This window comes from Gymnogyps californianus, chromosome 1 (genome assembly GCF_018139145.2).
Source record: "Gymnogyps californianus isolate 813 chromosome 1, ASM1813914v2, whole genome shotgun sequence".
NCBI lineage: Eukaryota > Metazoa > Chordata > Aves > Accipitriformes > Cathartidae > Gymnogyps > Gymnogyps californianus.
Genome location: NC_059471.1, coordinates 98,413,646 through 98,427,085, shown reverse-complemented (window position 1 = coordinate 98,427,085; position 13,440 = coordinate 98,413,646). Strand labels below are relative to the sequence as shown.

At 39.6% G+C, this 13,440-nt stretch overlaps 1 protein-coding gene across 4 annotated transcripts in view; it reads right to left on the bottom strand.

Moving 5' to 3' along the window:
* The window catches only part of PRDM15 (PR/SET domain 15), a 37,572-nt gene that overhangs the window by 4,888 nt on the left and 19,244 nt on the right, over nucleotides 1-13,440 (bottom strand). For 2 of the 4 annotated variants that reach the window (XM_050906405.1, XM_050906432.1), the window contains 13 exons: nucleotides 13,196-13,377; nucleotides 12,447-12,541; nucleotides 11,425-11,512; nucleotides 9,152-9,319; nucleotides 7,789-7,883; nucleotides 6,527-6,658; nucleotides 5,417-5,551; nucleotides 3,285-3,448; nucleotides 2,750-2,829; nucleotides 2,033-2,152; nucleotides 1,172-1,303; nucleotides 581-664; nucleotides 208-383 (listed from right to left, as the gene is read on the bottom strand). In XM_050906405.1, coding sequence (XP_050762362.1) covers nucleotides 208-383; nucleotides 581-664; nucleotides 1,172-1,303; nucleotides 2,033-2,152; nucleotides 2,750-2,829; nucleotides 3,285-3,448; nucleotides 5,417-5,551; nucleotides 6,527-6,658; nucleotides 7,789-7,883; nucleotides 9,152-9,319; nucleotides 11,425-11,512; nucleotides 12,447-12,541; nucleotides 13,196-13,377 — 1,651 coding nt within the window. The remainder of the gene's footprint in view (nucleotides 1-207; nucleotides 384-580; nucleotides 665-1,171; nucleotides 1,304-2,032; nucleotides 2,153-2,749; nucleotides 2,830-3,284; nucleotides 3,449-5,416; nucleotides 5,552-6,526; nucleotides 6,659-7,788; nucleotides 7,884-9,151; nucleotides 9,320-11,424; nucleotides 11,513-12,446; nucleotides 12,542-13,195; nucleotides 13,378-13,440) is intronic. The other 2 variants (XM_050906415.1, XM_050906423.1) reach the window with 2 other exon arrangements.

Sequence of the window (13,440 nt, the reverse complement as noted above, 5' to 3'; positions counted from 1 at the left end):
ATAATGAAAGGGCTGATTCAGTTAAGTGCATGCTTAACAGACACTATCTAAAATTGGCCCCAAAAGAACAGAAAAAAAGAGAAAAAAGAAAAAATAAAGTAATTCCTTTCAAGTCACTGAAGGCCATAAACTTTCTTAAAAAAAAAAAAAAGTTAAAAAAACCCCCACAACAAGCCACCCCACAATCTACCTGCCAAACTAACTCACCTCTGGATGTTTACGCCTCATATGTCGACTCATGGATGCTCTGGTAGAAACCTTTGTCCCACACAGCTGACAGCTCTGGGCTTCTACCTTATCATGAGTGAGCTGGATGTGCTTCTGTAGCATGTAATCAGTGACATATTTCTTATCACAGACTGAACATGTCCACTGTTTTCCTACTGGTGGCAGATGGAAGGAAATGCTGTTAGCAACAGCCCCCAAAGATGAGTATCATATTGTCAGCATCTCAACAAGAGGAACAATTTTATGTTGGTAACTTGATGTGTAACACTAGTTCCAAGACTGGCAAGTCTAAAGCAAGCCCAGGAACAAAATTAAGCTACTGTCTTTGGATACTGTTTTTTAGAGGATTTACCTGTATGAATCAACTTATGAGTCTCCATTGTATTTCTCTCACTAAACGTCTTGCCACAGAGCTCACACATGAAATCTTTGATTCCTGCATGAAGAGCACATTTAGCATCAGAGTGAAACTAGTCTAAGGTATCTGGGACAATTCCGAGTCTCATATTACTAAAAAAAAACCCCAATAAATCACAGCCAAACAATTAGAGGAAGTCCAGCTTCACTAGCTATTTTTATCTAAGCCATGCCACCATATCTGGCAGAAAACGAATCCAAGAAGAATTGATGTGGGAGGTAAAATTTTGTTTTGGGAAATGAGAACCTGAACCTAACTTAAAACAAAACCAACACTCTAGACCTACCCTAGACAAAAACCACCTCTCTTAAAAAAGCAAAACATGAAACCAACCAAACTATGTATCTTAATTGTATAACAGGTGGTCTTGGCTGATCAGACGACAAAATCTCACGTTTCAAAAAGCAGAATATGCGTATTTTTTAATTAGTGTTCCTCATACTCTCTGACTGTTCTAGATAAGAGTTCTCTCAGGAAGCATTTAACTTATTCAGTGCAATTTTTGTACGTCTTTAGAGACCTCACCTGTGTGTCTTTTGTAATGCTTCAGCATGTTGACTTTCTGTGCAAATTTTCGGTGACATTCCTTGCATTCGTATTCTTTAATCCCTTTGTGAAGTTTCATGTGGTGACGAAGTGCATGTTTTGTCTTCATTCCTGTGAGACAAAAAGTACAGCATGACAATGAGTCCATTGCCCCCACCTTCAGAGGAGAACTCAGGATGATCATGTTGTTAGCCAAGAGCTCTAAGATTATATCTGCTGCGTGTCCACAGTTGCATACTTTTAATTGTTTAGGTAGCAGTGCACATCATCATTATTATTTTAATTCCAGGCAAAAGCTCTGGAAAACATCTGAGTAACCACTGAGGAAGAAGCAAAACAGCAGGGACAAGCAAAGACAAGACATCATTAGAGATGTCACACTTATTGCCTTCCACTAAAATACCAGTTCAGATTTCTTCAAGTTATAACGCAAACAATTCAAAAAGTCAAAGCAACTTTGACTCTTAAGGCTCTTAGAGAGACAAATTACTCTATTTCTTAAGCCTGAAAACAGCCTAGAATGAAAAAAATTAACTTGTATTCACTTCTGTGCTTCAAATGCATTGGAAGTCAGTCAGGCAAGCATTCCTCAATCTGACAAAAACAAATTTTATTAAAATCAGTTTTGTCTTCCAGGCCATGAAACTAGATTGTACAAAATTAGGGGTAGCTGATGTATCCATAAGACTCCTGACTCATACAGTTTCTACCTCTCAAAAATGCAGGATTTACAGCACTCCGAGGACCTTCCCAATATTCTAAGAATGGAAGTAGTCTTAATTCAGATATTCACCTGCTATTCAGTATTACAATTAATGGAAAACAAGGCATTAGACATACCTTTGCCACATTCTGCACACAAGTATTCTCGGATATTATCATGGACTCGCATATGTTCTTTTAACATGTCTTTTCTAGCAAATGATTTGCCACATTGCTCACAAGCATGACTTTTTACACCTTAAAAATAAATTTAAAAGACAACGTAAACAAAAAAAAATGTTAATGAAAAATGTGCATCTCCTAAAAACTGACTAAACTGGTGAATTAGAGGGCAACAGTCCACCTGTGTTGTCAACCACATCTTTCACGCATATTGTGGCCCAAACTAAATTAGAAGACTTTGGAGAGAGAGAAAAGCTGGCTTTTTGTGTGAGATCTGAAAAAAAAGAAAAAGCCTGAGGTAGGAAAATACTGAATAGCATGAAATAATAATGAGCTGTTAAAAATGATTTTGCAATAGCAGTTTTCAGCCTGTGTAATGGTGAGAAGGTGGCATGGATAAGAATTTGGGGAAGAACAGAACACAGAATGAGGATTTTTAGCAGGTGAATCCTGCATCATATTGACTAGGAATCTGGATTGTGTGCCTATCTTCATTAATACTATCTGCTTTAGAAAACTGGTCTACCCTAAAAGCATAAATATAACATTTACCTTATGGTAACTTACAGTAAAAACCTGTAACTTATTTCCTCCTGAAAAAAATAAGGCAGGCACTGGCAACAGAAATTTCTTTTTACTATTGATAATAAAAAAGAAATACAGCATTTTTACCTGTATGTATAAGCTTATGTCTTTCCAGATTTCCTATACTGTTAAAAATCCTTCCACAGATTTCACATGGATGGATGTATCTGAAATCAAAAAGATCAAAAAATGTCATTCTTTTCTTGAGACAGAGGTGGTTTTCAGGCATCTCTGTCAGTAACTTTATTTCATTTGGTAATACTAATTACTATAAAAAGTTCCTTGAAACATAAATGCATTTTTAAAATGAGCCTTAAGAAACGCCTAAGTTCACTGCAAGCTTGGAGCAGTCTGGCATTGCTCAGATCATAGTGTTTAGAAAATATTTACCAAAATCACAGACTTATACTTCACAAAGCCCACACTGGGAGGCTGTTGACTGATCATCTGTGTGAAGTGAATCATTAGTGATATCTATTTCAAGCTTTTAATAAACGTTTTAACACCCATTACACAGTTTCAGATATTTTAGTATAGCCCAATTCTCTAAAAGCATCAGGTGGCAGAGCCACTGTAACTTCAGAAAGATAACTCCTCTTATCAGTCCAACACGTCATCTTACTTCTGCACGTTAGGATCAGGCAGGTTCTCCCGATGAATGACCATGTGTGCATGGTAAGTTGCCTTCAAGGCAAAACGTCGATTACAAATGCTACAGCCATAGCCTTTCTCCTTGTGCACGTCCATTATGTGCTTCAGGTACTCCTTCCCTCTGCCGAAAGTCAACTGTGGAATGAACCAATAGTGAATGAAAGGGGAAAAAAAGCCCTCAGAAACAGCAACGATCTAGTAACACATTACTGGGATCTAGAGTCAGAGCTATTAGACATAAATATGCTGTGTATCACTAGATGAAAAATCTGTGAAAGCTGGATTTAGGCCTGAACCTCTTCAGCCATTACAAGCACATCGCTACAGGACATCAGTTAACTCATTTGGAAAACTAGCTTGAGATGGTATCTCTGCTTCTTACACTGCACAAGTAGAGGACCTCCAATTATTTGTGCACTGAGGAACAGCCTTGAAGAGAGCCACATCTAACCTCCACTAGCTGCCAAAGGAAGGATGCCACAAGATGGAAAAAATGTCTTTTGGGCTCTAGGGGCATGGTAAGCTCTAGTCTGCATTGTAAGCTTTGGCACTAGTTCCAGAAGAGTTGGTATTTCTAGGCATTGCAGGGCAGTGATTCTAGCTCAGCTCCTGGAAGTGCTACAGCTATGACAGACAGGTGCTCCACTACTTAGCTCCCTGGGCTAAGTAACCCTGCGTATGCACATATGCTTCAACATATCAGGGCAAAGTGCCATAAAGACATGATCTTTTGCTCCAATTTTGGAACTAGTCAGGGTATTTCTGACAGCACTGCACAGCTTGGTGAAGGTGTACTTTGGGATGAGAAAAAAATAGAGAGAGAGATTCTTAAGAGCTCAGAAGAGATATTTCACTGAGACTCACTCATATGTTGTTCTCCCTTAGGAATAGCTGAACAGATATTTTCAGCCAAAAAGAGCCTCCCCATCTCGTCACAGATAACACTCATTTTCCACAGCTTTTCCCTTACACAACTGTTTACTTCACAAACACCGGCAAAACCGCTAAAAAACTCAGCTTCCAAAAAAACAGCTTTCTAATTTGAATGGCACAATTGCCCTCATTTGGAAGCATACAATTTTATATAGTTTATGTACCCATTAAGTGTCAGGCGTTAAAATTACCACATTGAAAGCAAGCACGTGATTAACTGCTGCGATACCACATCTTCCTATGCTTACTGACATAAGCTTAAAATCAGTTTGCACTTAAAACCAGTTTGCAGATAAGAACAGAAAACTGAAGTATTATCTCCATATCTTTAAAATGAAGATAAGCTAAGCACTTTCACCACATTAAGTGTAGACTGTGAAATAAGCTCTGATTTCCAGGGGCCAAGTCAGTGGCTTAACTACCGAAATTCCCCTGTCCCTATGTCAGTTTGGCCACTTTTGCCTTTCTCACTGATTGCTTTTGCATTCCACTCACCCCAGCACAGCGTACTCGCCCAGTAAGGGCACAGAATCCAGACAGGCCTTAAGGACCCCATTCTTCCCCATTACTTCTTTACAAAATGGCAAAAGCCATGCAGTAAGAGGTTTAAAAAGTCTGCCTCTCTCAGCTGACAACTGAGTAAAGTATGTACCAGCAGTATGTCTAATGCCATCCTGTTAGTAATAGAGTAGGCCAAGAATAAGCAGTCACACTGAACATAAGCAGCAGTCTTAATCCTCCAAACTGGATATCCACTAGAGGACCATCTGATCTCATCAAAATTAATCAATTTGTGGACTGTATCATTCAGAAATGCTATAACGATTTTAATTTGCACATAATTAAAAGGCAGCATAAGATCTCAATGTTCCTTTATTGTTTCTTCCTCCGGTTTTGCTTGCTTGCTTCCTTGCACACGGGTAAGCATATGTATGTGTATTTCTCTTTTTACGTGTTTAGCATTCACCTTACAGAACACCACTTAAAGTCTTATGGAATAGCATCACTTCATAGCTTAGAGGTAACAAGCACTGCAGAAGAGAGCAGACCCGTGGACCGGCCTTCTCTTTGTGAACCCTTAAAGTTATTTGAAGTTCTGAATGATTTATAGCCATCTCCACTCCCTCCCCCCATCCCAAAACAAGTTAATTTGAAAGTATTTAAAGCTACCTGGCACCTTTTGCAGCTATACTTGTGAGGCTCAGAATCTGCACTTTCATCAGAGTTGTCATCGTTTTCCTCTGATGAGATTCCAATTTTACCAATGAACTCTTCTCTCTGGTGATCATCCATTAGTGCTATGTCCTGTGTAGGGTGGGAAAGAATATTCTCTTTTAATAGATTAAACTTCTATTTCAAAAGGTAACACCTAGTCAGCTTTTGTTGCCATGCAGACTGCCTTGCATTAACAACTGCCGTAACATTATTTATTTAAAATATCCTCCTGCTTCATTCAATTCAGGTAAACAAAGTTCCTCTGTCCATGACTAAACAAGGATCAACTGTTTATCCAAACAAATAATACTCAATTTTTCATGTATAAAAGGAACTTTAATGTAAACAGAGACTCAACTGGTACAGTATTACATCCATAAAAGCATCTTTATAAGCACCACGGAGTGATACAATTCCCTTTCAATTCAATTCCTTATAATTCAGTGTTAACCTAGTTACATAAAAATAATCTTGGTCTGATTAAGCACTATTAATAGGGGTTTTTTTTTGTGATTTGGAACATTTTGATAAAACCAGGTAAGGAACTCAATACACAGGCAGTTATGCTGGCACATAGAAGAGAATAACTATCACTGGCACAGAAAGGGCAGGAACAATTAATTCTCGTTTGGTTTTTTCCCACAATGAGAGGGGATGACAGTAACCCCAGCCCAACCAAACTACAACTGGAACAATGCATCTGTCTGCATCCTTCCTGTTAAGTTATTCTCCCTGCTTTAAACTGAGCAACCTCTGTGATTCACCCAAGGTCACAGAGGTGGTTTCTCCATAGCGTTCAGAACAGTGTTCTGCAGTGGTAGCTGAAATAACTTCAAATATGACAGTCCACATACTCTGTAGCAACCCAGATGTAGAAACAGAGCCATGGGTAAATCAGAGCACAACTCATGTTAGGCTGCTGTAGAAACATCACTGCACAGGGTACATAACCACTGTTGTGTTGCCAGTATGAACACGTGGCCGTAACAGTCTCAATGTATTTATTGATATGGTTATGTGTCTGCGAAGTAACATGCCTTTTCTAATAAGTTATTAACACAATACCTTAAAATGGACATGAATATGATCTCTCAACACATCCACCCTGAAAAATTTACGTCCACAGATTTCACAAGTGTATTTCTTGTCTCCGTGTGTTAAAAGGTGTTTGTTCATATTGCTCCTACATGAAAATACCTAAAAGAAAAGAAGAAGGAAGGAAGGGTTTTTGTATCATGTCCAGCAGGGCTACAGTTCTTTGCAAGTTATCCAATGGGTAGCACAGAACATATTTACTGTCCTGTTTTATTCATTCTGGCCAGAAACATGTAGGAGCTCCCGTTATCCAGCCAGCAGGCTACCTCAGAAACTGCTGGCACAGCAAAATACAGGTGCACAGTTCCAAGGAACTGACTGAAATTGGCTGTTCATCAGAGGTGGACTTCCAAAAAAGCTGCAGCAGAATTACATAGGGTAGATTTAGAAATATTTAGACAGGATCTTTTGAATCATGAATGTTCCACCTATCTATAAAAAGACACATCCACAAAATCTACCTTCATTGATATGTAACATACCTAAAGCATCAAAAACAAAGGTCTACACACCAACTTAAGAGTTGCTTGAGTACATCTTGCACCATGAATCATTAAACATTTATACAATCACTAGTTAAACCCACAGTATTTGTACCTGTGATAACAACAATTTAAGATCATGACCGTTAAACACCCAAATGCAACAGTGCCATGACTACACCATGTATTCACTTCGATTTCTAATAGAAAATGATTCACAATGCACACAGTCAACTCCAGCTGTTTACATTCCAGCAGAAAAACTTCACTCTAAGTAACATAAGCTGTGAGATTTCACTGACAGACACAGTGGCCATGTTACACTCTACATTGTGCTACATGTCCTGAAAAAAAGTCTAGTCTGAACTTCAGTTTTGTTCTTATCTTTGTCCTAACAGCTCCCACCGTCCATGGCCACAGTGGGCTTGGATATATAATGGAGCTAAGGCAGTTTAAAGAGTAACATCTTGGCTGGGTGACAGGGCTCACTGGTAACTAACCACGTGCCTGTCTGAGTTGCGAGGTAATCTGACTTGGCACGTACCTCAGTGCAAGTCATTCACCTCAACCTTTTGGCAGGCTGTGTGCCTATTCAGGTAGGCTGCTATTGTGGTTTAATACACAGGTGGTAACTTGCTATGCCACGGTAACTCGTTTGGAGGCGCTGGGTTGGGGCGCACCGTACCCCTGCAGTATCCTTGGAGCTACAATGCAGAGCTTCACATGGCACGTGCTGGCAAAGATGCCTACCTTCCCACACACGGGGCATCCCGAAGGCTCCTTCTTGTAGCGAACCATGTTTTCCGTGCTGTGCTCAAAGTCTTCTCTTTTCACACGCCTCACCCCTTAACAGAACAGTCCCCATCAAAAAAACAAAACAAAAAAAATAAACCATGGTTTTCCACTCCAATCTGCATGCCCTTTCAGGTGAATACTGTAAAGAAGAGTGAAACACTGGGAAGAGCCTCAATGCAGAATTTAATTGCTAACAGAAGGGTAATTTCTAAATTAAAACAGTGTCTTAAGAATATAAAAGCAGTCTGCCAAAGTGATGTGTTATGGCTTATTGGTTATTACACCAATAGTAAAGTGTCTGAAAACAGACATTTATTGTCAACACCAGGAAACAGGCAGATCTAGTAGGCCTTGGCACTTCGATCAGGTATCTGGCCCAGAAATTCTCCCTCACAGTCTCTAAGGAGAGAGGGAACCATCCAGCATCATCTTTAATGCTCAATGAGGATTTCAGACCTCTTTCTCTGCTACTTTCAGGAGGCAAGAGGGCTGCTGCTGTTCTGTGACAGCTGAATATGAGACGCCTTGCCATTGCCATTCAACCCCTTGTCCTCTAGCTGTCCTCTAGTTCATGACAAAAAGGTCTGAATCACAAGAGCAGCCAGTGACGGTCGGCTATGCCCAAAGCACCAAATTAGATAATCTGTTTTTTTTAAATCACCTTGGGTCCTGTCATCTAGATCGCTGGAGGCATTTTAATACATATTTCAGCAATCTACCATCACCCAAGTTTTTCCAGAGTCTTTGAGTACCTATAACATCCTTAGACGTTTGAGATTTTGAACAGTAAACTCTTATAATCTCATCTTCATACATTCTCAAGGTTTTGAAACATAACATCACACAGCATTCCATTTATACTATATTTATACAGTAGTCACTTTCAGTTGTACATTGCAAGTTAATTCTCTGCCTTCAAATTTTCAAGTTACCATACTTTTTTTTAAAAAAGAATAGAATTCAAAGAAAGAAAAAGATATAATTAAAATCAGCTAGTCTAAACCACTGCATAATAAGCCAAGCAACTTTCACATGACTGTTAGTAGCACTGGATCCAGTCATGTGAGGCTGAAAAAAAAGGTAGGTGCATCTCCCAGAAAGTTTTTCATAGAATTAGGCAACTCCCCTCCAGGATCTGTTACTATTATTTTTAATAAATGCCACATTTTGCTGAAGCCTGCTACTCCAGATCAGGTAACAGACAAAAAAAAATGACAGCTACCATCCAGAAGAATCTAATGCACAATCATTTCCTTAACCTTCCCACCTCTACTGCCATTTCAAGAGTAATAATTCGGTTGATCTGCAGTATACTTACCTTCCAAGTGTCGTCTTTGATGGTCTAGCATGACATCCTTCCGGTAGAACATCTTATTGCAGATTTCACATGCAAACTTCTTATCCCCATGCTTTTTCTTGTGTTTTGAAAGATTACTGTTTGTAGAAAAGAATCTGAAACACATCTCACACTGGAATGTCTTGTCATCTGTAAGCAAGAGAAACCATTGTCCTGGTTTCGGCTAGGATAGAGTTAATTTTCTTCTTAGTAGCTGGTACAGTGCTGTGTTTTGGATTTAGTGTGAGAATAATGTTGATTGATAACACTCTGATGTTTTAGTTGTTGCTAAGTAGCGCTTATCTTAAGCCAAGGACTTTTCAGTTTCCCATGCTCTGCCAGCAAGCAGGTGTGCAAGAAGCTGGGAGGGAGCACAGCCGGGGCAGCTGACCCGAACTAGCCAAAGGGGTATTCCATACCATGGAACGTCATGCTCAGTATATAAACTGGGGGGAGCTGGCCGGGAGGGGTGGATCGCTGCTCAGGCATCGGTCAGCGGGTGGTGAGCAGCTGCATTGTGCATCACTTGTCTTTTCTTGGGTCTAATTTCTTTTTTTTTTTGTTATATTCCTTTTCATTACAATTATTGTTATTATATTTTTATTAGTAGTAGTGAGTATTATATTTCATTTTACTTTAGTTATTAACCTGCTCTTATTTCAACAGACGAGTTTTACTTTTTTTCCCCCAATCCTCCTCCCCATCCCACTGGGAGGGGGGAGGAGTGAGTGGCTGCGTGGTGTTTAGCTGCTGGCTGGGGTTAAACCGCGAGCAGCTCTTTACAGATGAAAGCAGGTTTTGTATATTTGTGAGATAGGTAGTTCTTTTATTAGACCTGAGTTTTAACATATAATCCATCATTATAAGGACTGAGGAGGGAAATGCAAAAGCATGTATTTTTCTTTTACTTTAAAATTTGTCTTCCCATTAAAAAGATAATAAACATCAAAAAACCCATTGAGTTTATTTTTGCTACCTATGAGTTTAAATATCACTGGAATGCACTGGAGGACATTTCTTTAAATGCGATAAAAACATATGATGCTAACTTGAACACTGACTCTTGCATCATAACTTCCTCACATGAGCTATTTCCATTGCAGTCTAGCATACATTAAAATTATGTTTGGAGTGGATTCTGTTACAGTTGATTCAAGTTTTTAATGTTGGTAAAATCACTGCACATACAGCAACACAACATCACACGAACAGCTGTGTCTAAGCACCAGAATACTTCTGCCAGTACTGGTTCCTAATACCAGCCAGTACTGAATATTCCAGAAGAAAGTATAAAATCTCCAGACCATTATGTGATAACGGGCCTATGGGGAACTTGTTTTGTACTCAGTAGTTGAGACTTTTGTCGGAACGTGAAAGCACGGTCCTGTAGATGGAATCTGCCAATGCTACAGCAATTACAAAGAAGTAACAGTTTGATGTGTTAAAGAGTAGAGCAAAAACTGCTGCTCATTTTAGTAACAGTCAGCTCAGAGAGAAAATGAACTGCTGTCTTTGAATAAACTGAATACTGAGGTTACTTGGCATTACTTTCCCTTCTTCATAAGGCTGAGTTTTTATACAACCTGTACCCTCTGAAAGGATATGAGAAAACCTACTGTGAATGGTGCTGTAAGGGGCAATTACCCAGGTGATTCTGGACTAATGGTTATCATGGGTCCATAAAAGTAGTCATGATGTCATTTGCTAAGCATACGATCACTCAGCATAAATAATATGAGTAATCACAAGGGATGGCTATGGGAGAAAAGGACAGGTTCTAGTGATACCAAGAAAAAAACACCAGTAGAAAGACTACTGCAAGTCTAAAGAGAGAAAGCATGAGAAAGCAGAAGAAAACTGTAATCCCAGAAAACTGGGCCTCTTTCCAGTCCCTCTATTTCAGAGAAATGAGGTGAAACTTAGTTTCAGGAAAGAAAGTTAGAGAGAGATGGTGACAGGGTATCTGTGAACATACAAATGAAATACCAGTAAGGATCTTAGACAGGTGAGCAGGAAATACTAAAAAAAGCAATACATAAGCACGTGTGGTGCTCTACAGATTACTGGCTATACTTTTCTTATCACAGCAATGAGGGAAGGGGGGAAGGAGAGAGGCAGGTTGCTTGTTGTGATGATGAAAAAAAAAATCTAAATGCTTACTCCCCCTTTGTAGTTACTATGCTGAGATGGATTTGCAGACATCCCCACAAAACGGAGTAGAGACGACAGGAAGCAGAACGGTTAGCCATTCTCACCTGTCCTGCAGTTATGGAATTCCAACGCACTCTCTATCCGAAAGGCCTTTTCACACGTGGTGCACTTGTATCTGTACTCACTGTCAACCTGAGGATTGCAAACAGTTAAGTGTTTAAGAGGGAAAAAAGCCAAGTCATGTCTGACAGAGAAATTCTAAATCTCAACTACTTTTTCCTGTTTCTTTCTTTTCCAATTTTTCTTCCTTCAACAGGACATTTAAATACACATTGATGCAAAACACTGATGCTGTATCATCCTGCCATGTTCCTACATCTGAGCTCTATAAAAAAAAAAAGTAGACCATGCACCTGTGTGCATGTAACAGTCTTCCTGATAACCCCCGGTCCAACACAGAGACAGAATTTTTGAGAAGCAAGATGTAATCTGACTCATCCTCCAGCTCCAGAACAGATGTCAGCAATATCAGAGCTTAGGACCTTGATGTCAAGCAGCAACGGAAATATTCACTGATAAGGCCCCACTACAGGCATATTTAATATTTATATTGCAGCAGCACTGAAAGGCCCTCGCTAACAGGTATGGCGCTGGTACTGTAAACACTGTACATTTACACATGTGCGCACAACCTTTAATGACACAGCCTTTACCCAGAGAGTTCACGCATTAAATGACGCTATAGGTGGGGACAAATGAAATAGGACAAGCAAACAGGACTGGAACAATCCTATTTGGTACCATAAACTGAAGTCAGATCTCACCTCTAGATCATGCAGGTCCAGCTAACTCCAGCCTGTCTTGCTGTAACTGACGCCTGAAAACAACTTTCTATAGGAAATTCAGACTCAAAAAAGGACTTGTATGCTCAAATGTGCATCCACACTTTCCAAATTCATCAGCTGTTCTAACAGAAGATGTTGCTTCTCCCTATCAGTCTCGTCTCACTTATTCACACGGACATCCGCTCAAATATAATTGACCCAAACTCCCCAGGTAGCACCTGGAAGCTCACTGTACGTTTTCACCTAATCTCAGAAAAAGCCCGCTAGTCATTTCCACTCACTTCGTTCCTGCTGTGCTTGTATGAAACATGCTGCTTCAAGCTCTCTTTACGGCTGAACAGCTTTGCGCATTCCTCACATTTAAATAGTTTGTCACCTGAGGGGATCAATCAAGATAAAATAAAAACAAGAAAGTAGTCAGCAACTGATAATAATCAACTCCAGGCAAGACAGGAGAAACTAAAGCACAAACAACTGCAAACAAACAGGCTAGTGATGAGAAACTTTAGTAATTCAGGAGATCCAAATAGTGGATTTTAACCTTTTCCAACAATTTTGATAACAATGTTGTTTGGTTCCCCCACCCTTTTTCAGTGATTATTTTTCACGGAATCCTTAGAAGTAGGTCACGGACCCCTGGAACTGCAGATCACAAGCTAAAAAGCACTCAGCTGACATTTACACAGCAATGTTACCCATATGCCTCTGAAGGTGGGGGGCGATATATATTTATATATTTAAAGGCAAGAATAGTTTTGGAAAAAAACATCACATCCTTGCCCTCATTTAAAATATGTACCTAAATTCAAATTTTAAATACTCTAACTTCAACTTTCGACTATTATCTTCTCATGCTTTGGTCTGCATAACTAAGAGTTTCCTAGAGAGAGTTAAAAAAATAGGAAAAAAAGAAAAAAGAGCTCTCTTAAAATTATGTATCCCAATATCCAAAAATAGCCTAGCTCTTTTACTCAAAGGTGGAACCAACAAGAGAGAAATCAATACAGAAGTGAGGCAAAAGCAAACCCACCGTGAGAACGGATGTGCCTGCTGAGGTTGCTGCTGTTCTGGAAGATCTTACTGCAGATACTGCATTGATAGACTCGTTTGTGCTCCCCAAGTTGTTTTATCAGCTTCCGCCGTATACCATGTCTACTGGAGAGAATTAAACTTCTTTTGAGGGACATGGTGTTTTGGTGATGAGCAAACCTACTGGATTAGAGAAAGAAAGGCAGGGACTGAAAGGTATCCCACAGGTTGCAAGAAAGAGTCCCA